The sequence below is a fragment of the Astatotilapia calliptera genome, chromosome 18, assembly GCF_964374335.1.
Source record: "Astatotilapia calliptera chromosome 18, fAstCal68.1, whole genome shotgun sequence".
NCBI lineage: Eukaryota > Metazoa > Chordata > Actinopteri > Cichliformes > Cichlidae > Astatotilapia > Astatotilapia calliptera.
This window is the reverse complement of record NC_137439.1, coordinates 1737451-1765070: the sequence shown is the minus strand read 5'-3', so window position 1 is coordinate 1765070 and position 27620 is coordinate 1737451. Positions and strand designations below refer to the sequence as shown.

Below are 27620 nucleotides of genomic sequence, written 5' to 3'. Positions count from 1 at the left end.
ATTTAAAATAGTTTCTGCTTTTATTTTGTGGACACTCTTTAAGCAATAACTTCTGTTTGACACGAGTCCAAACTTGTGGGATTTTTAATTTTAAGTTTAAACTCAAACTAATCCTGATGAGTTGGATCTTCAGACTTTCAATGTGTGAAGAGGAAGAATGAGCCAACGCGATGAAGGAACAGGACAGATTTATTGAGACGTTTTCATTCACAGACCATAAAAACCAACATCAGCAGGTTCCAGTCAAACATCATTTTAACTGCGGCGCTCGATTTCACATTAATCGTTTACAAAATAAACGAAAGAAGAAGACGAGGCGACTGATTTTTAAGGTTAGTATCCTCCTCTGTACCCGCCGCCGCCTCTGTATCCTCCACCTCCTCCTCTGTAACCACCTCCTCCTCCACCTCCGCCTCCCCTATAACCACCTCCTCCTCCACCATAACCACCGCCTCCTCTGTATCCTCCATATCCTCCACCACCCCTGTATCCTCCTCCTCCTCCATATCCTCCACCTCCTCTGTATCCCCCTCCTCCTCCTCCATATCCTCCCCTGTAGCCTCCTCCTCCTTGGTAACCTCTGCCGCCGCCGCCTCCTCCATCAAAACGCGGCATCTTCGGAGGTCGTGGACCGTCTCCCATCCTGCACAGACACACAAACAGAGGAGATGAGATGTTTGAAGGTCTAAAGTTTGTTTTCAGAGGCGATGTGAGTAATAACAGGATGAAGCAGAGACCCAAAGAAGATCAAAACATCAAAGTTTCATCATAGAGGGAGAAAAATCTGCGATTTGAAAGGATGAACTAAAACGTTCCTTCATTCATGTGGAAAAAGGAAACAGGCAGGCTGCGTTTCCTGTCTGAGGACGTCCGTTACCTCTGGTTGGTGGCCATCATGTTGAGCCCGGCCGCCGACGGTTTGGAGACGTGTCTGATGACGTTCAGGAGCCGCTCGTTGGTTTGGTCCATCTGTCTGATGTACTCCGGGTCTTTGGTCACCTCCACCACCACCGCCTCCAGGGCGGCCCGCAGAGCCAGGATGTTCCCCGCCACCTCGTGAGCAATCGTCAGTTTGATCCTGCCATCATTAAAGTGAAAGGTCACTGAGAGGAGAGCGAATCGCAGTGCCTCAGAGGAAACAGGAAGTGAGTGAGAGTGCTGACGAGCTGCAGGTCGGTCGGTCACTCACCAGTCGTCGAGCTCCACGATCTCTCCGTTAGAGGTCACCTTCTTGCAGGCGAACAGCAGCAGCTGCAGAGGACTGACCAGAGTCATCCCTTTAGCCGAGATCGCTCTGGTTCGGATCTGAAAACAGAAACGTCCCCACCCGAGAGAAATGTTGGCTGTGATGCTGCGAGGGCCGTAAATTCATCTAAAAATTTATTTAGTGAGAAAACCTACAGAAAAAACCACCTGCTGTTGTTAATTTACACAAAAGCAATAATATTCATGTTAAAAGGTGAACGTGGCAGTTTTGGGTTTCACCTTCTCGCCGAAGACGAAGAACGGCGACGGGTAGATCATGTCGTGGCTGCTGAAGGGACAGTTGACGGAGGATTTGTGGATGAGGGCGTTGCGCCCCTCGGTGGTCAGGATCTTCCTCTTCTCTTTGTGGTAGCAGACGTTGGGGTACGAGCCGAAGGTCAGCAGAGAGACCACCACGTCCAGGTTGTTGTCCGGCCCCACCGTGTTGAACATCTGCGTCATGAGACACTCTGAGGGAAACGAAAGTGCAGGTGAGCTCCCGGCCGGTTCAATCAGCTTTGTGTGTCAGGATGGTGCGTTCGGGTACCTTCAGGAAATCCAGAGTTCACCAGGATCTCCTTCAGCTGGACTTTGGCCTCCCAGGTCATCCTCAGAGTCGACATGTTGAGACGTTTGTGGTCACAGAAGCGACTCTCCGCCTCCTCTCCGTTAATCCTGAGCAGAACAACAAGTGTTCACAAACGAGACGTTTCAGGGAGAAAACGACACCTCCTGTCACTCGTGTTGCAGAGGTCTTTTGTAACTTTACCGCTCTACATGTGAAGTTTACCATTTTTCTGATTTAGCTATTCATTTGTAAGAGCACGCGGCACAGACCTGACGTCGTCCCAGGCCTGGAACACGGACAGCAGCGCCACGTGATCCGAGAAACGACTGCCAGCAAAGTTTCTGTGCACGAAGCCGAGACGCTTCCCCTCGTTGATGAAAGGCTCTGGGAAACAGGAGGCGGCCGAGATGGTGCACATCGCATCGCCGACGCTGGAGGGAAACACGAAAATGAGAATTTCATTTAAAGACGGGACGCTGAGAGAATCAGAAAATCAGCAGAGAGACGAAAAACTGACTGGAAGATGCAGCCCATGATCATCATCTTCCCCAGCCGAGGTTCGATCGGCAGCCGAGCCAGAATCCGCCCCAGAGGGGTCAGCTCGTCGTTGGAGTCCAGAGCGTCCAGCTCTGCAACAAACACGGAGATTACAGTGAAAATAATTCATGTGGAAACTGACGGCAAAAAAAGGATCTTCAAAAACAAAACATAACATGTCAACTTTATGAAGTACAGACAAGAATCAGACCAAAGGGCATAGAACCCCAACACAGGCATAAAAACAGGCCACAGCAGGGCTGATCATTTAAAATCTATAAATCAGAGCGTCAGATCTGTGAGAGGACAAACCAAGACACACAGAACTAAGTTCCCAGCAGCCCCGATAGTCCGTTTCCCTTCAGACCAGGCCTTTCGTACCTTTCAAGGTGTGTTCGGCCTCAATGACGGCGTCCAGTGGCGGTGGCTCGATAGCCTTAGACAGGAAGTGGCCGATGCCTCCGAGTCTCAGCAGTTTGATGCTCAGGGCGATTTCATGCAGCGGAGTTCTGAAGATCTCTGGAGTCATGTGAGTCTCCAACCTGCACAGCCACACAGAGACATGTTAACACCCAAACGCTGCAGCCCGCGGCGTGCCGGAGGATCAACGCGCCTTACTTGTCGAATCGAGCGCGGCTGCAGAGGTGGAAGCAGAACCCCGGTCGGACTCTGCCGGCTCGACCTTTCCTCTGCTCCAGGTTGGTCTTGGAGGCCCAGACGGTGGCGTAGTTGGTCATATTGTTGTGGGAGGTGAACAGCTTCACTTTCTGCCTGTTAGCACAGCAAACAGTGCGACCTTTAACCCCTAACCCGCTCAGACGCTGACCTCAGGAAGAGAAACTACACCTGTGAGCGCAGCGACACTTACTTGCAGGAGTCGATGACGTAGACGACATCGTTGATGGTGATGCTCGTCTCGGCGATGTTGGTGGACAGGATGACCTGAAACGTCAGCGTGTGGTTCAGACATGCTCAGTGCATGTAGCACATATCAGACACACTTCATCTCATCCACGTCGGTCATCGTTGAAACGGTTTGAATTCCACAAGTTAAATTTAGGATGAAGCTTTTATGTATTCCTGTCACTGACCTTTCTGATGTCATCAGGAACCGGTTCAAACACCCTCCTCTGCTCCTCTCGAGGTATCTGAGAGTGCAGCGGCAGGATTCGGTACCGGTTGCTTCCTGAAAAGCACAGCATACCAGATTTTTCACAGTGCTCTCGCACGATGAGCAACAACGCTACACAACACCAGCTAAAAACCAAGATCCAAGAAGTCTCTTGCTTTCCACTGCAGTGTCAGGGGGAGTGTTTCGGTCAACAGTCCCCACAGCAGTGACTCTCCACTTAAGGCGTTATTGGTGTTGTGTGGTGTGACGCGTACCGAAGTGTGGGTTGCTCTCCAGGTGTCTCTGCATGGAGTAGATGAGGTTCCAGCCGGGCAGGAAGACGAGCACGGCGCCGGCCACCTGCAGCGTCTCGATGTACTTCAGAAGCGCCTCCACCAGCTCGAAGGACGTTTCCTTCTCATTGATCTGAGACATCGAATGCTTCGTCTCCGGCGTATACTCCGGCCCGCAGATCACATTACAGTTAGTCTGGGGAGAAACGTTTTACAATCACATGTAATTCTGACGTTCGTCACAGTGCAGAAGAATTTTAAAAACGTTTCTCACGTCGTCGTCTCCTCCCTCCTCGTCTTTGTCTTTCTTCTTTCGGTCCATCGGTGGAGGCACAAACTTTGTCATCTGGATGGAGTCCTCCAGGAAATACTCTGAAAACAAGGAAGAGGTTTTTTCAAACCCGCTGATATAACAATAACTGTTTACTACACTGATTATTGGCTTAAACAGTTTAGGGCAGGGGACCTCCAGGCCTCGAGGGCCGGTGTCCTGCAGGTTTAAGATGTCCTTCATCCAACACAGCTGATTTAAATGGCTAAATGACCTCCTCAACATGTCCTGAAGTTCTCTAGAGGCCTGGTCATCAACTCATCATTTGATTCAGGTGTGTTGACCCAGGGTGAGATCTAAAACCTGCAGGACGCACCACGCTCACCATTACACCCAAACCTCCCGGCTAACGGGTCACCAAACACTTGTATGAGTGCTTATCCTCAGTTTATATTACAGGAAAGTCCACAGACAATCATCATTTTAATGTTTCCACACACAGGTGAGGTCGGTGAGTCGGAGGTACCTTGGACAGGGAAGGTGCGTCCAAACACCTCAATGACGGGGCAGCTGAAGAAGTACTCTCTGAACATGGTGGTGTCGATGGTGGCCGACATGAGGATGATGCGCACGTCCGGGTATGCCTGGACCACGTCTCTGAGGACCACCATGAGGAAGTCCGTCTGCACGGACACACAGAGGGTCAGACACATGGACAGAAGCCCCCGGGGTGTTTTTGGCTCAGTGAGTCCCTAAAAATCAGCGAACAAACAAACTCACGTTGATGTCTCTCTCGTGGATCTCATCGACGATGACGTGACTGATGCCTCTGATTCCTGCTTCCAGCTTCCGCAGAAGAACACCTGAAACACAGAAAACACTCAGATCTACACGGCCGGACCGCCAAATCGCTTCCCCCGCCCAGCGAAGTAACCACGGCTTCGCTGCTTAGTTGCTGAGGCAGCAGCACAGTGGTTTCCATACCGACGGTGCAGAAGAGGATGCTGGCGTGGGGTCGAGGCAGGACGGACTCAAATCGGACACTGTAGCCACAGCTTTTCCCAAGATCCTCTGCTCTCTCAAAGGCGACCCTCTCAGCCACGGACACGGCGCTGATCCTTCTGGGCTGCAGAGAAGAAGAAGGTCAGGGCTGCTGTGCGGAGGTTTACGGAGCACACGGAGCTCAAACACGGATCAGACCTCAAACTGCAATGAAGTGAGCTTAAAGCCGCTTAATGTTTGCTTGATCAACAATACAGAAGACAGGCTGTAAGCTCTCAGGTAAACGAGGCGGGTGAAAGGACGCCTCGGCGTTACCTGCGTGACCACGATGTTGCAGTCCGATGCTCGGCCCCCCTTGATGAAGCGGTCCAGGATGTACTGAGGGACCTGAGTGGTTTTACCGCAGCCCGTCGCTCCTCTGATGATCACCACAGGGCTTTTGTCGATGGCCGCCATGATCTCTTCCTCAAACTGTTTGACGGGCAGCTGCTCGCGCTCCATCAGGATCTGAACGACAGCATCGTTAAGTCTCACGGCACGCTTTCATCAACGCAGACGTAAAGGTAAAGGAGACTGACCTTCTGCAGGTTTTCATCATGCTCCAGCTGGTACTGCAGCTCGTCGTGCAGGTCGCCGCTGATCTGCTCCGGAGGGCACTGAAGGGGTTAGAACGGGGTCTTTACGGAAGGCTTTCACCACGACTCGCTCCGATTTAGAAATCAGAGTTTTGTCAGGAAAACAAAGCACAGAGGGAAGAGCTGCACGACTCTGATGACTGTAAGACACCGAGTGTCTGCACAGCCTGTGGGACTCGAATTAATAACATGATTTCTGAATACCTGCTAATAAAGATCAACGAGCCACAAACTGATCCTACTTTAGGGTTTCAGGGTTCGTGAGACTCACGTAGGCCAGCGGCCCCTCGTCGATGTTGCTGCTGGTCCAGGGGTTCCAGTTGACCTGAGGCGGCGACCAGGGGACGACTCCGGCTCCGGTCTGCCTCTGTGACGGCTCGAAGTACGCCAGCTTCCCCTGAACCAGAGACACCGGGCTGCTGGGGTCTGCAGGCTGGAACATAAAAACCTTCATGTTACTGAATCGAATGTAAACGCTCCGTTTATTCTGACGATGACAGTTTGCTTTGAAGAGCATCACCACATCACATCTGCAGTCCGGTGCACTGAAGAGTGTTTCACTGGTTTCATGCGTACGTCCACGAACATCAGCGCGACAGACTTCAGATTCGTCACAGCACACTGCTTTATTTGCTACGTGCTGCCTTTGAAGGGTGGGTTCGATTGACAGACACTGAACAGCAAGTGCGAACGCTTTCATGCGACTCACCGGTGGGGGGACGCTGACTCCGAGCTCCTGGACCACACAGGCCAGCTGCTGCTGTAGGTCTGGGGACACGTTGACCTCAAACGCCTCCAACTGTGCCAAAATAACAAAATCCTGTTTTAAAAACGAGCTGCGTGATGTGTCGTTCAGTCTCTGCCTGTTTTTAAACGTACAGTTTCTCCCTCCTTCTTCTTGGTGACCCCGGAGTACGCCTCGATGACTCCCAGGTGATACAGCTGTCGCACCAGAGACAGAGCGCACGATTGAGCCGCCAGCTTCTTGTTGGAGCCGTGCTCTCGAGCAGTGATCCCTGCAGAGCAAACCCGGCAACGTTTGACTCACACGAACAACAGAAAGCAACTGGTGTTTCATGGTTTCTGATCACATTTATCACAATTTCTGTAACTTTTCCATCCAGTGTTAATCCGAGAACAGACTAATAAAAATCGAATTCTTCTCGGGCACGCTCGCACAGAGTCCGGTGTGGTTGCCATTTTGGTTTGTAGCGCTCTCTCTGCGTCCTGTTCTGACCTCTTTCACTGCTGATCATCTAAAACAACTTCAGCATTTAATAGGAAATGTTCTGGAGTCTTACTTCTGCCGAGCTGCTTCACAAAAAGCTGCATCTCTGCTATGAAGCTCCTGCAGACACAAAGACAAACGTCACGGCTTCACTCCTTGTTTCTAGAACAAAAGCATCAAACTGCACGTAGACTTAGGAGCTGAACTCACCTGCAGCACTCTCAGGAGGAAGCCTGCATGTTTTTCTGCCAGACTTTGGGATTTTTAAAGACCAATCAACAGCTTTGATTCTCCTGGCTGCGCTCTGCCCTGCGGTGAACAGCGACACCAGAAATCACAACCAGACTCCACCAAGCCCTGAGCTGCACCCATGGGACAGCTTTAGTGCACCTAAACACTGTCCCATGTCTTCCTTTGGTGTGGTTGTGAGTTCTGGCATCACCTCGGTGTTCTTTGATGGAGCAGGAAACTCACTCCAGCCTCTGAAAGTAACCTCCTGCCCAATTCACCAGCTGACATTTATCACAGCTCATTTCTCACATTACAACAATTCATCAACTCAAACCAGTCTGGGTTTGTCGGGCTCAGGTTCTAGTTATTCTAGTTGTTCTTGTTTCAGTGCGAGTTAGCTGGTGTCTGCGCTCAGTTCGAACAGTGAGAGCTCTCTGGTGTAGCCGACACACTCTGGAGGTCTCTGGGTTTACAGCAAGTCCAGCAGAAAAACACACAGGAACGTCCTGAACATCAACCACCAACCAACACACGTCAGCTCTGCAGCGCGACACACACCAGCTGGGTCGTATTCAGGCTACTGTCACACATTTATGTGCACGAGGACAAAGAAGACGTGTTTACAGGTGTCTGGGAATACGATGACGGCTGAGCTGAGACCCAGCTGGTGCGTGCTGAAAGAGAATATAACCTTTAAGAATTTCATTCAACAAGGAAAATAACAGGAGAACTGAGACGGCAGCAGGAATAAAGAGAAAGATGTAAAAAGATCAAAAGGAAGCAGGAGATGAAAACAAGAGGAAACAGCAGGAGAAGAAGGGGAGGACATAAAATCAACACGTCCTGTAAAACCCTCGCGCTGCTCTTTGGAGGAAATTATTTTAGAATAATCAGAAATTCCAAGTCTCGTTTTACATAAACTGGCAATTTTTTTATTTTTTTACAAAGAAGATTCAATTAAATTTTATTTATAAAGCGCCAAATGACAACAACAGTCGGCTCAAGGCGCTTCTGAGCGTTACCACCCGTCACTTCAAGGACAGCGCTCGCTCTCCGGGCGGAGCTTCGATTATTTGTGCCGAAGCCCCGCCCCCACCCTGTTGATCAACACTTTCAGCTTACACCCTCACACGTCTCCTGCACATGCACAAAGTTCCACAACAGCTCAGTCTAGAGATGCCACCATCTCTGACTCCTCCCACAACACTGAAGAAACGCCATGTTAAGTTCATTCGTCGCCATCTTTACTGAGAAAACAACTAAAGCTGTTGTAAAGCTTTGCTGTAGCTCAGGCCAAAAATATGATTAGTTCGTGTTTCCCAGTCTGGTTGCCGAGCGGCTCTTTGGGGGCGGGGCCAATCTTTGCCATTATTGTATTTTCCAATGGATTTGATACATTTATGTAGAATCTGTGAGCTGAATGACTAAAATAAGCAGCGTTTATCAGAACGTATCAGTACAATCAGAAACTGAATGTCTGAACATGCAAGATAAAACAGGTGTGTGGCTGAAGGTCGGCTGTGAACTCCAAACCAAATCCAAACTGAAGGGAAACAAAAGACAAACACTTCCAGCAGAGATTCAATCAATTCTCTTCAAATGGAGAAATCAAGTCCTTTGGTCAAAATCACAGTTGCTTTTAGGAAATACTTCTGATTTTTCTTCAGCTAAAGAGAATTATTAAGCAGCTGAAGCTCATTAAAATCACAGTCACACCATCAGCGTTTGTTTCGGCTCCAGCTGTGACCCCTCAGACTGGATCTGGTTTAGAATTTCCAGCCGGTCTAAAAAGCTCTGAGATTCCAGACCTGTTGTGGTCCGGTCCCACTTGGCTGTATTTATACTCAGCACTGGTTTTCTCCTTCTGGAAGAACTGGTTCAGACGGGCCTTGGCATTCTCCAGAGTCCAGTTTCCGTGAAGGTTAGCGTTCAGATCCACTTCCTCCGACTCCAGAGTCTGCAAACAAAAACACAGGCGGGAGTTTGTTTAGCGAGGGAGAGAAATCAAACCTGAAGAACAAATAAGGGAACTCATTCTGGTTCTAATGATGCATCTGCATATTATTAATGGCCAAAGTTTAAAAATAAAAGTAGAAACGTATTCCCCGAGTGCCAGTTTTCTTCATGAAAGCAGAGTCCTCGGAGTGTAAACTTGGCTGGTTGTTCCAAGTTTAGTAAATCTGTCCAAGGTTCTGGTTCAGATTTGAGCTTTAGGGGGACGACTGTAACTTAGGAGCAGCTTACTTCCTGTTAAGGAGCTTAATGTTAACATCACCAATGCTTTTCACTGCACTGTAATTTGGAATTATCTTGTACCGCCTGCGCTTCCTGTTCGTCTCTCTTGGCGTAATACTCCTTCAGGTTGGCTCCTCGGTCCCACTGAGCTCCTCCGTCACTTCCTCCTCTGCCCCAACCCGAGTTTCCTGCTCCTGCGTAACCCAGTCCGGTCACTCCTGGAACCGGCCCACTGACGCTGCTGTCCCCTGAGAACAATAAAGAAGGAGAAGCAGAAAGAAGCCGGCTGAATATCTGAACCCGTTTAATCCGACCCGCCTCACCACATTAAAGTAAGAACTTGTGATGTTTGGAGTCGTTAAAGCCACCATGCTGCCGGTACCTTGCTCAGCTTTCACTACCAGGTGAGGTGGTAGAGGACCGCTAGAAGGGAGGTTTCCAAAGCCAGCATCTGCAGCTGCATCAGGTTGATCTGCGATGGGAGCGCTCGCCTGATGGCAGAAAACGTACTTACTCATTTAAAAAAAGACAAAGTGAGAGAAACAATCAGTTTTTATCTCTACAGAAAAAAACAGAAGGAAAAACAGGAACGGCTTCCTGACCCCGAGGGCCGGGACCTCTGCTGCGTTCATCTCTCCGATTCGGACCAGATAGTTGACAAAATCGCGGGCGGCGTTGGTCTGCGCGTCCTTCTTATTGGTGGAGTTTCCCATCCCAATGTAGTTGAAGCTATCGACTCGGACCTGCAGGGAGTACGGTGTAAGGTTAACAAAAACCTCACCGAGTGAAACCCCCTGATGTCAGAATGAACGCTCACCTCACACATAAACTTCTGCCTGTTTTTGTTGCCCGCTGCTCGGATGTCGTAGTTTGGAGTCAGCTTCTTTTTCCCACACCAGGCGTACAGGAAGTTCTTGATGTCTGCCATGGTGGACTGACAGGAGGGTCCTTCTCTTCCGTGGACCAGTTAATCTGAGAAACAAACTGCTGTCAAACTCCTTGATATTTAGCTTAGATCTGGCACTTACTGTGAATCATTTGGTTTGGAGTCACAGAGGGATGAAAGTCAGTAAATGTTGCTGAACTGAGGACGGATAATATTACATCTAAGAAATTACTGCAATAACTAACTGGCCAAACTCTGGTAGAAGCCTTGCTGCTGTCTGCTTACCACCTTTTAAGATGAACTTTGGTCTTGCCTGAACACAAACGGATCTTTGATAGTGACTCACTTATGTAAACATGGCTGTACGGATCACTTTACTCAACATAAATATGCAAATTAAATGAAGTAACTCAAACCCAGTCTTGATGGATGCATTTACTGCCCACCGCTAGGATAAATCCCGCTGTCTGCGGTGATTCTGGATACAAACGATAACAGCGTCATTAGCACAGCGGATTGTTTTTACTGTGGGCTGGATTTCATAAAACACTGTTAGCATTCATTAGATTCAACTCTGTAATGTTTGGCTAGCATTTAACATTAGCCTCAAAGTGTAAAATTAAATTGATGACTTATAATCACGAATTTAAGTCACTTATCTTTAAACTTTCAGTACAATTTATATAAAAAATTGTTTCTGATAAATGCGTGACTGCAGGCTAACGTTAGGCCCCTGCTAGCTACTTATCACCGGAAGTTCAACTCACATCGCGTCGCAAAAAAATATGATTAAATTAAGAAGAAATGCGGGGGAAAATAATCCGAAGTATTTGTACTTACAGCCAGGGCAGAAAATTGCAAAAGCTGCTCCACACTTCAGCAGCTAAGCGCCGGCAGACTATCAGCGTTGGCTTCCTCCGGTTACGCTTCACTTTCGGTTAAAAATAAACGTAACTCCCGGTGCTTCAGCGCCCCCTCAGGCCGGAGGGAGAATCGGCCTCCATCAAGTTCTGTTTCTTCTTCTTCTTTTTTTACTATCTTTTTTTGCCTTTATTGTTCTAACACAGTGGAGAGAATACATGAAAGCTGTGCTCCATGTTCCTCTTTTCATGAACACTTTGGTCAGTCATCTTTACACCAGCAAAACAGATTTGAGCTCCATAGTTATAAATGCCTGTTAAGTATAAATGATCAAAACAGTGAAAGTTTTAAAGCCAGGCCATTATAAACCTTTAGTTTATATTTAGTATAAGTATTAGAAAAGTATAAAAGAACAGAATAGAATAAAAAATAGAACAGAATAGATAAAATATACCGAATTGATATTTTTTTGTATTCAGGCATTAACTCCCGTGAAACCAGCTGATCTGGAGTGTTTTAAAGATGATGTTTCTCGTACATGACAGACTTTAAATAAAACTTCTGTCACCCATCAGTCTGTGTTAACCTGAGCTCCTCTCCTGAAGGCACCAGATATTTAACCTGAAGCACCTGAAGGACCGAGCTCAATAAGATTTATAGATCACCTGAAAACAATAGTAGAAAATGATCTAACAGCCCTACCTGCATCTCTTAGAGTGTTTTATGTTCTTTTTTTGAGGAAACAAATGGATTTTCAGTGGGAACTTGATTTAATTTAGGGCATCTGAGGCAGAAAAAGAGGAAACTAAAATAGTATTTTCACATCGTAAAGACAAAACTGAGTCATTTGGTTCAGGACATTGAAACTTTCTGCATTTAACTACAGAAATTGTAGCTGTTCAAACATTAACAGCAAAGCAACAAACTGCGTGATCACATCTGATGATTAATTTGTTCCAACAGAAGAGACTTCACAGTTTATAATAATAATATTTAGAGTATTTGCTTTAAACCAGGAGATTCTTTAACTGAGTTCAGCTTCTTGTTTAGATTTTTTAACCAGCGCTGAAATCAAACCAGAAAGTTTTGCAATTTCTTCACAAACTTGGCGATAAAATCTGCACTGAAGATTTATTATGACTCAATAAACTAAATGTGTGTGTGTGTTAAGGTGTGTTGGTACGGCAACACAGTCAAACTGGGTGCGACTCTGTGTGTAAGCAGGCAGGGTGTGTGTGATGGATCATAATGTGTGTGTGTGAGTAAGTGTGTGTCTGAGGCTCAGGGTGTGTCTGCTGGCTCACCTGCAGCCTCAGGACACATCTTACACATGGAAACTACCTGAGCAGCAGGAGGAGGAGAAAACGTGCCTGCAGGCGAGAGTCAGGGCTCCACAACACAAAACACAAACACTGTGTTTGCTCCAAACTCAGCAGGAGGTGAAATGTGCTTTCATCTGTGGCGACTGCAAATAAACGTCTGTGGCTGTCTTTGGTTTTTGAATAAAACTCTAACCCCGAGCACATCCTGAACCTTTTATATCTCCCTGAACGCACCACGGCGATAATAACTACAGTAAACAGTTTAATTAAAAGGAAAGAACAAAAAATATTTTTCCTCTTGGAAAAATCTCGATTCCTCATCAGAACTATTCCACAACTTTGATAGATGACCTCATATTTACTGTTTCAAACATACTTTAAACAGTAAATATTTAATATTAGTACTCAGATTTTCTTTAATGTGATATCTTTCATATATTATATAGAATTAATTTCATACATATTTGTATGTGCTTTATGTAAGCTTCCCACATGGTTTAACATGAATTATCACATTTAAGTTATGCTAAGCTTTAACATAAACTTTGTTAAGTTGTATTAAAAATATTCAAATTCCTTATATAATCCCAACTAGTCTTTTAACTAACTGATCACAATGATTATAGTAATAAAGAGATGTTACAAACTGGATCTGCTGGATCCACTCGACTGCACCGAGTGCTCCGATTACCACGGGGACCACCCTTACCTTCACCCTCCACATCCTCTCGAGCTCTTCTCTGAGCCCTTGGTATTTCTCCAGCTTCTCGTGTTCCTTCTTCCTGATATTGCTGTCATTCGGAACTGCTACATCGATCACTACGGCCGTCTTCTTCTGTTTGTCTACCACCACTATGTCCGGTTGGTTAGCCACCACCATTTTGTCCGTCTGTATCTGGAAGTCCCACAGGATCTTAGCTCGGTCATTCTCCACCACCCTTGGGGGCGTCTCCCATTTTGACCTCGGGACTTCCAGGTTATACTCGCCACAGATGTTCCTGTACACTATGCCGGCCACTTGGTTATGGCGTTCCATGTATGCCTTGCCTGCTAGCATCTTGCACCCTGCTGTTATGTGCTGGATAGTCTCTGGGGCATCTTTACACAGCCTGCACCTGGGGTCTTGCCTGGTGTGATAGACCCCAGCCTCTATGGATCTGTGCTCAGAGCTTGTTCTTGTGCTGCCATGATTAGTGCCTCTGTGCTGTCTTTCAGTCCAGCTTTGTCCAGCCACTGGTAGGATTTCTGGATATCAGCCACCTCCGCTACATACCGTAAAACGCGCATTAATCCAAGCACAATGGAACGATTTATTTTAAGTTCAGAAACTAAAGGTCAAAATTCAATAAATGATCCTTGAAATAAATAAAAGAAAGTCCAGAGAGGAATCAACCAAAATAAGAAACACTGGTCAAAGCTGGTGTCTGCGTTTCACTCCCTGGTTATTTAAAAGTTAATAATAATAATTATAGGATCGATGTAATAATGCAGTGTTAAATGTAATGATAACAGGAATATTGCTGACTGGTGAAATCAAAAACATAAACCGGGCCTAAAACTGAGCCGTGGGGGACGCCACCTGTCTATTTTCTTCTGCTTCTGCCAGTCAGGGTCCATCCCAGCCGCAGTAGGCCGAGGTGGGGCACACCTGGACAGGTCAGTCACAGGGCTTTGTGTTTTCTCTAAGGTCCACACATTAGATTGTAAAACCCTCTGACATGACTGCTGCTGTGAATGGTCAGCCTCTGCACTGTTGCTGGTTTAATCTGAACTCTCAGCAGCTGCATGCAGAGTTCACGTTCAGGAAACATCTGTCATGTTTTCCACATCTGGAACAGAGCGCAGATTCACTTCATTCACAGAAATCTGATTTTTAATTCTCCGTCCTGTGAGACGTCTTTGTGTTGTACAAATGCAAATGTGAAGCTCCAGGACAACGGCTCACACTGTTACAACACACACACACACACACACACACACACACACACACACACACACACACACACACACACTGGAGCCGTCATATCCTCTGACTGACGGTGTGTGTTTTGTGAATCACACGTGAATAAGTGTGGCCTGTACGTGCAGCGTGTACGGACCTGCAGCAGGAGAGGAGTTAAAAAGCGTCACTCTGAGGAGCTGTGCAGGAGTTTTTCCATCAGCTGCAGCTTTCGGATCTGATTTCAGGATTCACACAACATGAGGAACGGATGGATTTCACTCTGCGGGCTTCTGTTTGTTGTCTGCGCCGTCCGGGCGACCTACAGATACTACTGTAAGTGGCTCGGCTTCTTCTGTTACTGCTATCAGCAAGATGCTGAAAGACATTAAGATCCTTTAACTCTCTTCTTTAAACTCTAACCAACATACCTGAGCTCAGCCTGCTAATAGCTGTGGTAATGTTTAGGAGAGGCAACAACAACGTCATGAAATCAAGACGACAAACATAGGTCGGTAAGATGGGACGTTAAAAAACGACGTATTGATCCTCATTTTATAATAACAATAATCATTAAATACTGATTTCAGAGGTAGTACAGTATTTATTGCTGTGGATTTAATATGTTTGTTTTAAAGGCTCAGTCTGGTGATTTTGTTAATTATTGAAAAATGTGTTCAGCGCACAAACAAAGGAATCAAAGAAAATCACAGAGGGGAGGCAGCTGTGATATTAATGAAGTGTGTGAAGATAATATGAGATAAGACTGTGAGTTATTCATATTCATGTCACTCGTGTCTGAAAGTCTGCCGGTGCAGACACGAAGCTGCTGGGACAGCTGCAGATCAGATAAAGCTTCAGCGATGAGTCAGAGGAAACACAGCAGAGCCCAGAAGTACGATTCCTGAATCATTTTAAGTAAACTGCTCCTCAGATTTGATTAACAATAAGACACAAACAGCTGAATTAAGAAATCTCACTAAAGAAGTTTAAATAGACACGAAGGCTGATCCTTAAATTACGAGAAAGCTGGGACTATAAAGCTGTGACTATAAAGCTGTGACTTCAGGACAAAATAAAACGTTTAAAGAAAGTAAAAGAACAACAACATGCAGCTTAACAAACCCGTTCACACAGACGAGTCAGAACAGGAAGGCTTTCTATAACTTTTCATTAGGATCATTTCATTTTTCAAATTTGTCTTAAAAGATAACAAAGACTAGCTGGTGGAAAAAGGGAGACACCCATGGGTGAGGCTCACGAGAACCTGAGCTGTCAGAGGAGAACCGCCTGCCCCTCAGGGAGAGAAATTATTATCTGCTGAACTTTTACTGATGTGCTGAAGAAAAGAATCCAGCCTCATACGCTGAGACGATAGATAGATAGATAGATAGATAGATAGATAGATAGATAGATAGATAGATAGATAGATAGATAGATAGATAGATAGATAGATAGATAGATAGATAGATAGATAGATAGATAGATAGATAGATAGATAGATAGATAGATAGATAGATAGATAGATAGATAAAGTAGCCGGGTTAAGGAAACATGGAAATATCTCAGTTTTACCGGCTTTGCTGTAAAAATACTGCGTTTTGTGGCGTTTTATTTACCCAAAATGAGAGAAATGTAAAAACTGCATTGTTCATCAAGATACATGCAGCTCTTTATTTTCTGATTTATTGATAAGCAGTGATTATTTTTATTATATTGGGCTGTTTGGCCTTTACTGCTGCTGAGTCAGTGCTCAATACAGGACAGACTGCGAGTGACTGTCAAATCATGAAGGTGATGAAAACCACGTCATCACCCGCAGGAGCAAAAACGCAGTTAAATTATTCCCCAAAAAACAACTTAAAGGTGGGAGGCAGTGCACTTTTCTACAAACTGGTTCAAAGCTTAAAAAAGCATCACCAAGTGCAGACGTTTGACATGTGCAGTGTTTTATCAGCTGAATCATGACATGAGTCAGTGCTCACAGCACAGACGGTGCTTTAGTCTTTTATTTGTTAAAGCATTAACCTCAGATTAAAGATGAAACCAGATTCGGAGTTGACACTGTGATGTAAGAAGAACCGTCTCTAGGTGTGTCTTTGTTGTTTTTCATTCCTCCGGGGAAAAGAAAGCAGAGTTATGAAACAGTGAACACGTTCCCTTTGGAGAGAAAATGTTTCTTTAGGCTGAATATTTAGAGGCGCACAAGTTGGAAACTGTCCGATGAGAGACACAACACCTAAGCTCACCGCTGCCGGAGGCAATCAGGTGAACAATAAGTGTTATAAGAGAGTGAGTCAGTGTGATGCACTCTGAACTGTAGAGAACGAGCAGTTCACGTCTGCTGAATCTGACAGTCAGACAAACACACCTCAGCCTCCCTCTGAGCGCTTACATCAAAGAAGAAATTGATTACAGTCACTGTCGAGGTATTCAGATTCATACGGGGAGAAAAAACATCACAGTGAGGTTAAAATGTTCCTGCCAGGACAGGACGTGTTCAAGAAAACCCCCAAAGTCAGACACACCCTATGAGCAGCACTTGGTGACGCTGGGAAGGAACAAGAGGAGACGTCCAACAGAACCTGGGAGGGGGCAGCCCTCTGCCACCGATCGCTGGGGGATATTTTCTCAACACACTTTCAAAAAACCCCAAAACCCTGTTTAAAATGAGTTTTTCCTCATCAGCTGTGTGAGGTTCACGTTGAGCTCAGGACAGTAACACAGGGACATGAAACATTTCCTCTGCCTCCAAACTTCATGCTGATTAAGTCCAGCGGCTCGAGATGTTTGTGACTGAGGTCACCTCACCTGAGTAAACAGCTGGTGCCACAGTTGCATCAGCTCGGATTCTCCTGGCAGAACAACAGAGAGAAGCGTGGCTTATTGACGCTGACACACGGGAGATAGTCTGCGAGTCCGAGTTGAAGTTTGAGGGAAATCTCTGGCCTTCATGGTCACTTGGTAAACCTGGTTTCTGTAACTTGATCCCAGCTGTCGGTCAGACTCCCGATCGCCCTGATGTCGGTCAGGGGCGAACGTTCGCACGTGTGTTGTGCAAATATTGATGCAATAATGCTTCAGTGGCACAGCTTAACACACAAACACCAAACAGACCCAAAACACACAGAAAAAGATCTGCGGCAGCTTATTAGCTGCAGTGACATCATATCCTGTGGCTGCAGTGACATCATATCCTCCTGGATGAGAACAGTTTGGTGGTCGTCCCCTTTCTGCTGCATTGCCAGGATGGTCACTGCAAAGGGTGCAATAATAAAATCATGAAATGTTTCTCTGTACCAGGCTGCCCCTGCAGGCTGCAGGCTGCCTTGTGATTCACTTTTTTCATCATTGCTCTGGTTTACCACAAACTGCTGTTGCTGCATTCACTGCGGGGGAGATCGGCCCTCTCTGCCAACAGCAGGAACAAGCAGCAGCCTGTTGAAACTCTCCCTCAGTTTCAATCAAAGCTTTAAAGGAGCGGGTGCAAGTCTTTTCAGGGCTGCTTTTCTGAGCCGTGATCCCGGTGAGCTCGCTGCACACAGAAGGGGCTGAGGTGCTGGCTTTTTGGGCGGGGCTGGTCAGATTGTGATGATTTGTGTGCAGGCTCTTGCTGGGATTTCAGAACAAACCACAAACCATATGAAACGCTTCACACTCTGTAAACATCTCTAATGCTGCTGTTTGTTAGATTAAAGCTCAGGAAGCTTGTGGATGTGCCTTCTTTTCTTTCACCATCACAATACGAACAAAACAAGTAATTCACATGCAAGCTGGAGGGAAAGTGGAGAACAGAAGAAAGTGCACAACTGAAATGTAAACAGCCAGCTTCCTCCCACAGTCCTCACAATAATGCAAGCACTTCCTGTGGTCAGACTGGAAAAGCACCAGTCCAACACCTGTGAAGCCACAAAAATACATGGAAGTGCATCTACAAACAGTTATTGTACAAAAAATCATTTAAAAGAAATCAAAATAAACTTGACCTTTGACCTCTTACTTTCTCATGCAGCGATAATGCGTTGTGAGTGCAATGGGAGATCTCAGTACTGCCTGCACGACGCGTTGGGTTTGCACTGCGTCGACTGTCAGGGAAACACGGAAGGCCGCAACTGCGAGCGCTGCAAGGATGGCTTCTACCTGCAGGGGGCGGGACAGAGCTGCTCGCCCTGCCGCTGCAACCCTACAGGTGAGTGCAAGTCTCACAAAACCCTTATGTGTGGAAAATGTTAGACGTACAAACCAGAGAGCAGAGGTGGGAGGATCAATTCAAATATCCATAGTATCAGTACCAACGCTGGCACCAGATCAGATCGATACAATCCTCCACATATCCTGTAAGTTCATTATGTTTTTATTGGAAACGAAAACTACACCTCAAACATGCCTCATCAAAACTGTCTGAACCTTTCTGTGTTCCTGGCATGTCTTTAGAGGCGACACATTTACTTTCCCGGTCTCATAAAACAGTTTCCAAACATGAGAGGCTGAACGTTTTTGCTTCAATGTGTTAACTCATTGCTGTGGAAAAATGAAGCTGCAGTTCCTTTAATAGCCACTTGGGGCTGACGACGAACCGATGTCATCGTTTACTTGAGTTGTTCTGCCCGGGCTTGTTTTTCCTCAGGTTCTGTCAGCAAGTCATGTGACAGCACGGGGCGCTGCAGCTGTAAAGAAGGCGTCACAGGAGACAAATGTGACCGCTGCCCCAGCGGACCAATCGGAGCTGACGGCTGCCCCCAAAGGTGAGAGACAAATGTTACCTCATATGCTTCAATTCTCAACACCTTCAGTGCACTTTAATGCATGTCATTGCTTACATTTGGTGTCTTTTATTTGATGAATGGTTTTGTAACTGCAGTTAAAAAATGTTTACATTGAATTCTGTCTTCAGTCACTTTACAGTTTTCAGTCCTTAACTTCAGCCCACAGCTCTTTTCTATTGATTTCAGTGCTTGCCTTCCATCTTTCCATTACAGGTTTTTAAGTAGCTTTAAGTACTTTATGTGCTTCAGATGAATACAAACACATCTGAGCAGTTTTAAACAGCCCACTTCTTCCACAGCCTTCTTTGCATTATTTTTCAGTTTTTAGTTCACAGAAATATTCTCCTGTCTTATTTTGATAGTACATGGCTCACTTCCTGTTGTTTCTTGCGTTTTCAGCCGTCAGCCCAGGCAGGAATCTGAGAGTCTGACTCTGCCGTGTTTCTGTTACGGCCACAGCAGCCGATGTTCAGCACGATCCGGTTACTCGGTCCACAAAATCACCTCCACCTTCACCACCGGTAAACCTTTCTCCTTCGTTACCTTCATAATAAAAGAACCCTAACATTTCCTACATTTCAAAGTAAAAGTGCACAATAAGTGAGGTGACAGACTCTGGTGTGCTTCAGGTGTGGAGGACTGGAAGGTGGGGACGATGCAAGGTGAGACTCCAGCCGATACTCACTTCCGCTGGTCACCGAAACACCAGGACGTGGAGGTGATCTCCAAAAACAGCCTGCCGGTTTACCTGTATGCCCCAGGTGAGTCAAGCCCCACCTCTTCTAACAGCATAGCCCCACCCACACTTCTTTGTCTTTCTTTTCATTCCTGTCATGACTGATGTTCTCCTTTCTCACAGACTCTTACCTCGGGAACCAGCTGCTGAGTTACGGCCAGAACCTCTCCTTCTCGCTGCGTTTGGACCGCGGCGTCCGATACCCGTCCGTCAACGACGTGATCCTGGAAGGTGGCGGCTTAAGAGTCGCTGCCTCTCTGGGTGACCTGCGATCTGTGGTCCCCTGTGGTCAGAAGATCACCTACAGCTTCAGGTCAGAAAATCCACGGTGTGAAGTCGCTGAAAGTTTGATGGTTTTGTCTGAAGCGCTAAACATGACGTGGAGAACAGATTTGATTGGTCGGGTGTTATTATTGGTCAGATAATTGGAGTAAAAAGGCTCAGAGGTCCAGCTAGCAGCTACAGCCACCTGTGTCACCATCCACCTGTCAGTCAAAGAGGCCACGCCCACAATAATGCAAACTTTAAAACTTAAGTCTTAACTCCCACGGGAGTCTGTGGGAGCCCTGCGACCTGTCCAGGGTGTACCCCGCCTCTCGCCCTATGACAGCTGGGATAGGCTCCAGCACCCCCAGCGACTCTGAAAAGGATCAGCGGAAGCGAATGGATGGATGGGAGTCTGTGGGGACTCACTGCTGGAGCCCCTGGTGGGCATTAGTGGGACTGTCACTGCTGCTTTCTCCTCAGTTTCTGCTATAAATGAATGTTAGTGAAAGTCATTGAACTTTAATGCATTGTTCCAGCCGCCTGCAGCAGCTCTGCAGTTTGAGAACACTGGCCTGAAATATCAGGTGTCGTGTTTTGATGAGGCAGAATAGCTCCCACTTACACTGTGACTGGCATCTCTGTGTGACATCATTTGTCCAGCTGGAATGTGAAAACGTTTCCAGCCCAGCTATCAAAGGTTCAGACAGCCAGGCTTCTCTGAGGCGTGAACATTCCTGAGGCGAGGCTGTTAATCACAACAAGTAGAGACGCAGCAAGAATCTCAGGCACTCCGTTAGTACCTGGCTGTGTTTACGAGGGATTTACTGCATGAGCGATGTGGAGAAAGTGGGTGGAACAACACTGCTCCAATAAACGTGGAGTCTGACCTGCAGATGTTCTTCATGCCTCTCTCCTCATGCACACGTGGGTGAAACTATGATGGACCTTCGGAGCTGAATGCAATGAGCCGAATCAGAATTTCTCTCAGACTCTGATACATTTAATGAGATTTAATGTCATCGTGATACCAAATTCTTTCTTGTTTGCACATCTGGCTACACATCTGGATTGATTTAGTCAAGAAGTCACTTGCAGTCCAAATATTAGCAAAGCAATAAGAAGAAACACATCAAAATGATTCCTGTTTTCTCGGAGGTTCATGAGGTTCCATGTTGAAGGACAGTGCAGGGAGAAGACGTCGTCTTCCTGAAACATTGTTTGAACTTCTGTCTTTTTCTGAACAGACTGGACGAGCGGCCCGGCAGCAAGTGGAGGCCTCAGCTCTCCGCCCTGCAGTTCCAGACGCTCCTGCAGAACCTCACAGCCATCAAGATCCGAGCCACGTTTGGAGACACCGGTGAGCCCTTTTCCTTCTCTTCCACAGAGAAGAAAGAGATAAAATCCAAGAAAAGAACAACAAAGAGTGAAGGATGAGCGGCTCTCGCACACAGTTTCATGAGCTGTTGTTTCTTTTTTCAGGACGTGGCTACCTCGATAGCGTGCAGCTGGTGACTGCGCAACGTGGAGACGGCGTCCCGGCCCGCTGGGTGCACACCTGCAGCTGCCCGCCGGGTCATGAGGGCGAGTTCTGTCAGCGGTGTGCGCCCGGTTTCAAACGCAGAGACCCCGCAGATGGAGCCTTCAGCCCCTGTGAGCCCTGCAGCTGCAGAGGAGGCAGCTGTGACCCGCAAACTGGAGACTGTTACTCTGCCGATGAGACGCCCGCGGATCAGAGCTGTTCCCAGGGCTTCTACAGAGACCCGAGGCGGCCGGAGACCTGCGTGAGGTGTCCCTGCGCGGATGGCGTGTCCTGCTCACTGGGTCCTGGTTCTCTGGAGCCTCGCTGTGAGAGGTGCCCATCAGGAACCTCTGGTGAGACGACATCAACAACATGATGTTTAGTTGATGTTTTGTTTCAGCTCTTAAACGTCTTTAGTTGAATTTGAATAATTCTAGAATATTCTAACCTGACTGTGTGTCTCTGTCCTCAGGTCCTCGCTGTGACGTTTGTCAGGAAGGTTATTATGGCGACCCCCTGGGTACCGGAGGTGTGCAGCGTCCCTGCATACCCTGCCACTGTAATGGTCACATTGACGTCAGAGTGCTGGGAAGCTGCGACCGCAACAGCGGCGAATGCCTGAAGTGCGTGAACAACACGAAGGGACGGCACTGTGAGGACTGTGTGAGAGGTTTCTACCACAGGCAGCCCACCGACGCCTGCAAACGTAAGAACGACGCACAGTCAGAGGAGTTTCTGATGTAGACCTCTGGGTTTCATCTGCAGGGAAATCTTTGTGTTCTTTACTGTAAAATTGAATCTTAGATGTCAGAAAGCAGTAAAACAGTTTTTTACAAACAGAACTGACATGTTTCAGTTTCATGAGCTGCTCAGAGAGAAGCTGTTTAATAATCTTTTAAGCTCACAGCAAAGAAAATCATCAGAATTGTGGTTTTTGATGGTGGTGTTGGGTTGCAAAGCAGCATGCAGCTGCCCAGCAACTGTGTGCAGCTAAAACAGCTTAAACATGGCTGCGGTTACCTCGATGTGTTAAAGTGTATCAGCTGATCAACGCTAAGCTCAATCTTGTTTTTCTTTGGTGCTGTATTGATCATTTACTTAATGAATATGCAGAATAAGCATCAGTTACAGAAAACAGTGAAGTGAAAATTGAATTTAAATTTGAACCAAGTTTAAAAAACAACATGATCATTAATTTGAGCAAAGCTAGTTTATATTAAAGTTTCAAAGACCTTTAAAGCACAAAACATTGGCCCACATCTGGAAACTTCTCAACACCCCCACAGGTGGAATGCTGCCCCCTGCTGGTGCACCTTTTAATTACACTTTTTGTGCTGTGACGGTTTTCCCAGATGTGATCCAGCAGTAACATCTTTTCCTGTTTTCCCGTCAGCGTGTAACTGTGACGTCCAGCGCTCGGAGTCCGATCAATGCGATGCTTCCGGGCAGTGTCGGTACAGACCGGGCTTCGAGGGTCTGAGGTGCCAACGATCCAGCTGCCCCGCCTGTTTCACCCCCATCAAAGCAAAGGTGGGGTACCTGTAACAGGCGCCTGCTGTCATACACAGAAAGTGTTACGTTTATTTTACAGAGCGCCCCCTGCTGTGTGGATGCTATATTTTCCATATCATACCACCTGAGGCTTTGAGATATTACATTTGCAGTTTATGATCATCATAATAAAACAATATTATCACAATATCACCCTATAGAAACTCTGAAGTTTCATCTGCTTATTAAGACACTGTGGCATCTAAACGTATTCCTTTTGGCTCAGATGGCTGCTTATGCTGCCAAACTGAGGGACCTGGAGTCTTTGTTCTCTGACACGGACGGAGGATTGAAACCAGCTAATAACAAGGAGATAGAGGCCGCTCTGACAGATGCTATGGAGCAGGTGGACGACATGATGGAAGACGCCAAGCAACTCACAAGTAAGACAGCATGTTATCTGTGCCATCACCGGAAGGCTTTTAGGACCCAGTACCAATTTGCCAAACACTAAACTAAACCTGTGACTGCTGAACATGTTGTGACTTCTTGTATGTTAAAAGTAAAATATGTGAGTATAATGGGAAAATGTACTAATTCCTATGTTTATAAGTGATCAGTCAGCTGCTGTTTGTTACAGTTACAGTTGGTAAAAATAAAAATCCACATTGTAGAAGCTTTAATAAGAAATTTTTACTCAATAACTTGGTTAAGTGAACTTGCAGTTTTTAGAAGAACTTAGTAGACCTGCAGCCGAATGGTTTCGCTCAGGTTTCCATAGCAGATGTACTGGAGAAGGTTTCATTGGTTAAAATAAAGTCGATTTCTTATTGTTTGTCTGTAACAGAAGTGGAGAAGAGGCTGCAGGACCGCCTGTCGTTCATCAGCAAGCAGCAGCTGGACGAGGAGGAGAATCTCCTAAACATCAAGGACGCAGCCGCTGACATCAAACTGCAGCAACAGACGTACAAGACGAAGGTGGGGGAGGTCCAGAAGCTGATCGAGGAGATGAAAGTCCAGCTGGAGAAGGCCAAATCTGACCTCGAGTTCGCTGTAAGGCTCCACGCTGACAGACGCAGAGATGAACACGTCGTGTTTGACAGAATCATTATTTTATTTTAGAGGGGTTGTGTTGTATTTGGGTGTGCGTGTATTTAGAGGCAACAGGCAAAGGTTTAGAGAAGACAAGAAATTTTGGGAAAACAGAAGCTGACAAATTGGCAACGATGTTTTCTTGTCTAACCTCTGTTTATTTTTCAGGATGTACCTCAGAGCGACTCTCCGCTGGGTTCAAACGACCTGTCTTCGCTGGTGACGACGGCTACCAACCTGGCTAACAAGTAAGTGCTGATTTCACAAATTAGTAAGACGTTTTTTGGCTACCACGCAGACCGGTCCACGTTACCCACCGTCTCTAACGCCGACGCCTTTGCCTTCCAGTCATCAGACGTTCGCAGACGCTGTGGAAAGAAACGCTAACAAGGCTCTGAGTGACTCGCAGCAGAGTCTGACTCTGGTCAGAAACCTCATGAACAGAGAGAACAAAGTGAAAGAGCTGATTGGAGACCTGAAAACCATGTAAGTATCTCCTCTGAGCTTCAGAGACAAAGACTCTTTTAGACTCTGAATCAACCACTTTGTTGATTTACGTGCACTTTGCATGTAAACGCTTCAGATTTGTTAATGACAGCAGAATCTAAACCCGGTGCCTAAAGACTAAACTGGAGCCACCTGTGTGTGTCCAGGTATGAACAGACTTCAGCTCAGGTGAAGGGTTTTGAGAACCAAGCCAAACGTCTAAGCAGCGATGCCATAGAGGAGAGCAAAATGGCGGACGGCATGTTGAAAGACATCGCCAACATGGAGCAAAACCTCCCCCCATCTCTGCAGGTAATGGCTGGAGAGGACAGATTCTTCTTTTTATTATCATCTACTTGTTCAGTGTCTCTAACCTCCTTTGTTCTCCCATGATGCACAGGGGGCGACTGATGCGATGCGTTCCAGGGTGGATGGAGTGACAGAGGCGATGGATGAGAACCTCGCAGGCATTGATGCGCTGCAGCAAGACATACTGAGAGACAAGGCTGTCGCTGAGGACCTGCTGGCCAACGGCAAAGCTGCCCAGCAGGTACGAAAGTGTCACAGATTCACCTCTGGTGAGCAGGAGATGTCCAGTTAAAGGAGGAAATGGCTAAATGACCAAAATCGTTTGAGTATCAGTAAACATGTTTATTTCTGCTGTAACGTTGGACGTTTTAACAATCAACACCTCTGTTCTCAATCCCTCGCTGCAGGAGTACAACGGCCTCGTGGACAGAGTCAATGTTGCCAAAGCTGACACCGAAGGAGCCATCAAACTCATCAACAGCAAAAGTGATGAGCTAGAAGATGCCCTGAAAACCCTGAAAGGTAGGCTCACCGAGCGATGGGGCGGCACTCACCGAGCGATGGGGCGGCACTCACCACCATAACTCTAGCGGCAGGCTGATGCCACTCTTCTTTCTTCTCAGGCTTCGACCAGCAGATCGCAGGCAGCAAAACAAAGGCAGACGCTGCCATCAAGCGTCTGCCTGACATCAAGACCACCATCCAGCAGGCTGCTGGCAATAATAATGCAACGCTGTCCATCCTGGGAGATGTTCAGGACAGTTATGATAACGCCCTGGAAAACATCAACAAGCTCGGGGACGTGGTCACTGGTCTGGAGGTAGCATGAATACTGTGGCGTTACTTTATGACGCATTCTTTATGTTGGAAATGATAAAACAGGCGAGACGTCAGGGACAAGTTTACGTTTGTTGAAGAAAGCAGCTGTAGAATTGACTCTGTGAAATTTCTTTAAACAAATGTGTTTGATTGGTTATTTTTTAAGTTGAACGGAGACTTTTGTCTTTACCCTTCAGGGAGAATTTGCATCTTTGCCGGCTCATGACAATATACTGGAAGAAGCTACCAAACTGAACAGAGAGGCGACTAACCTGAAAACAACGGCGGGAGGCGTTGTTGGAGATCTGGCCTCCGAGCTGGAGAAAGCTGAAAACCTGCATGCTGACGCCCAGGAGGTAAACTGACCACACTGAAGTAACCTGTCACAGATGCACAGACGCACTCGTATAAAACGATGGACACGGGGTTAAAGATGTAAATGTTTCCCCTGCAGGCGTCTTTGGGAGCGGGTGGAGCTTACAACAACGCCAGGCTGGTCAGCGAGGAAGTGCAGAAAACTCTGCGAGAGGTCCAGGGTCTGCTGGCTAAAACCAGTACGTACACTTTTATCTGACTCACACTTTGGGAGTTTAACCTGAAGTCCTGTTTTATTTATGAAGTTGCAACGCGTTGCTTTTTATCTCCAAAAGTTGATTCTGTTCATCTGGACGTAGCGTTTGTGGGAAACAGAATCAACTGTTGGAGATTTCTTTTCCTGGAGACGTTGCTTTTTAACGGGGTCAGCTTCACAATCTCCAGAAAGGCCTGAGTGCCCTTCTGAGGCAGCACGAGCTGCTTCCTCACCGCGTCTACTCTCTTTTCTCAGACCAGTCCAGTGCTGTGGATTTAAAGAAGGTGAAGCAGCTGGAGGACTCATTGGCTGGTGCTAAGAAGGCTGTGGAGGGCAATCTGAGCCCCCGACTCAGAAACATGGAGGAGCAGGAGGCCGCGCACATGCGCCAGCTCAACTCGATCAACCGCGACATCGACACCATCCTGGCAGACATCGCTAACCTCAGGGAGATCCTGGCATCCATCCCCAACGGCTGCTACAACAGCCCACCCATCGAGGAGGCCTAAAGCGTGACCTGACTTACTGCCATCACTTTGTGTTTTTGCACTTTTCAACTACTGACAACCTTCTTTTTGTCTGTAATACATAAAAATATTGAATTATTTAGAATCCGTATCTAACGTGCTAACTCGTTTCTAAACCTCTGAGTTTGAATCTTGCTTTTTAAAATTTAAAGACAAATCACCTCCGATGTTTTCATTCATTTGTCCCTAAATCTAAACTGTACGACACCTTAAACTCATCACGTAGGCATAAGACATGTGCTCCTTACACATTATTTTTCTCTATTGAATGATTTTGTCTAAATCATTCAGTTTTTAGTAAAAGGATCTTTTGGAGCAGATTAATGCACTGCTGTTTCCTTCTACGCTCAGCGGGGAGTATCTGCTGTTTTTATAAAAATATATTCTGTGTGTTTGCATTCTGTGAATATATGTTAGAGTATTTATAACTGTACATACACCATCGTTTTTAAACCTTCATGCATTCAGTGTTTTTGTTCTACCGAGTCTGACCACCAAGAATATTTATATGAAAATAAAAGATAAAAGTTCTGACATTTAAACCATGTTTCACTTCATTATTCATCACTTCTTAGATTCATGTAACTGGTATTTCTGTGTGTGGGTCAAACATCCGACGCAACAGACCGGACGCTGAAGACGAGCAGGATGAAATGAGCCCATCTGAGTCAGA

At 46.6% G+C, this 27620-nt stretch overlaps 2 protein-coding genes and 1 long non-coding RNA gene across 4 annotated transcripts; 1 reads left to right on the top strand and 2 right to left on the bottom strand.

The window, feature by feature from the left end:
* Window positions 1-171: 171 nt before the first annotated feature.
* On the bottom strand, window positions 172-11241 carry dhx9 (DEAH (Asp-Glu-Ala-His) box helicase 9). 2 transcript variants are annotated; one of them, XM_026149138.2, is made up of 28 exons: window positions 11083-11241; window positions 10174-10328; window positions 9959-10099; window positions 9739-9847; window positions 9438-9604; window positions 8930-9078; window positions 6964-7010; window positions 6542-6678; window positions 6372-6461; window positions 5934-6095; window positions 5606-5683; window positions 5343-5534; window positions 5010-5151; window positions 4806-4888; window positions 4552-4708; window positions 4029-4126; window positions 3737-3950; window positions 3442-3536; window positions 3219-3292; window positions 2969-3121; window positions 2732-2892; window positions 2331-2442; window positions 2083-2244; window positions 1793-1920; window positions 1486-1715; window positions 1190-1305; window positions 878-1078; window positions 172-643 (listed from the first exon to the last, which is right to left on the bottom strand). In XM_026149138.2, exons 2-28 carry the CDS (start codon window positions 10282-10284, stop codon window positions 334-336), a joined length of 3819 nt encoding a protein of 1272 aa, XP_026004923.2. In that variant the 5' UTR covers window positions 10285-10328; window positions 11083-11241; the 3' UTR covers window positions 172-333. The 2 variants fall into 2 exon arrangements, with proteins under 2 accessions (XP_026004923.2, XP_080148468.1); XM_080292342.1 differs by lacking the exons at window positions 9438-9604; window positions 9739-9847; window positions 9959-10099; window positions 10174-10328; window positions 11083-11241 and adding an exon at window positions 7101-7199 and having other exon boundaries at window positions 8930-8946.
* Window positions 11242-14543: 3302 nt separating this feature from the next.
* On the top strand, window positions 14544-27489 carry lamc2 (laminin, gamma 2). The gene is made up of 21 exons (XM_026149152.2): window positions 14544-14700; window positions 18377-18553; window positions 18992-19109; window positions 19530-19651; window positions 19760-19891; window positions 19990-20179; window positions 21378-21490; window positions 21613-22005; window positions 22125-22358; window positions 23046-23182; window positions 23430-23586; window positions 23991-24196; window positions 24404-24483; window positions 24584-24721; window positions 24889-25033; window positions 25122-25271; window positions 25438-25552; window positions 25654-25850; window positions 26047-26205; window positions 26304-26403; window positions 26676-27489. The coding sequence occupies exons 1-21, from the start codon at window positions 14625-14627 to the stop codon at window positions 26927-26929; spliced, it is 3393 nt and encodes a 1130-aa protein (XP_026004937.2). The 5' UTR covers window positions 14544-14624; the 3' UTR covers window positions 26930-27489.
* On the bottom strand, window positions 16359-22241 carry LOC145421731 (uncharacterized). Its single transcript, XR_013903094.1, has 2 exons — window positions 22101-22241; window positions 16359-22002 (listed from the first exon to the last, which is right to left on the bottom strand). It is a non-coding gene; the product is annotated as an uncharacterized LOC145421731 (long non-coding RNA).
* Window positions 27490-27620: the final 131 nt, after the last annotated feature.

Bases quoted from the DNA above. Each gene is read 5' to 3' on its own strand.
- dhx9 (XM_026149138.2), bottom strand. From the start codon at position 10,284: ATGGCAGACATCAAGAACTTCCTGTACGCCTGGTGTGGGAAAAAGAAG. The intron at 2,245-2,330 runs GTCAGTTTTTCG...GTTTCCCTCCAG, and splicing joins ATCATGGGCTGCATCTTCCA to CGTCGGCGATGCGATGTGCA. The intron at 1,716-1,792 runs GTACCCGAACGC...CGTTTCCCTCAG, and splicing joins GAACTCTGGATTTCCTGAAG to AGTGTCTCATGACGCAGATG.
- lamc2 (XM_026149152.2), top strand. From the start codon at position 14,625: ATGAGGAACGGATGGATTTCACTCTGCGGGCTTCTGTTTGTTGTCTGC. The intron at 14,701-18,376 runs GTAAGTGGCTCG...TTTCTCATGCAG, and splicing joins GGCGACCTACAGATACTACT to CGATAATGCGTTGTGAGTGC. The intron at 24,197-24,403 runs GTAAGGCTCCAC...TTTATTTTTCAG, and splicing joins AATCTGACCTCGAGTTCGCT to GATGTACCTCAGAGCGACTC.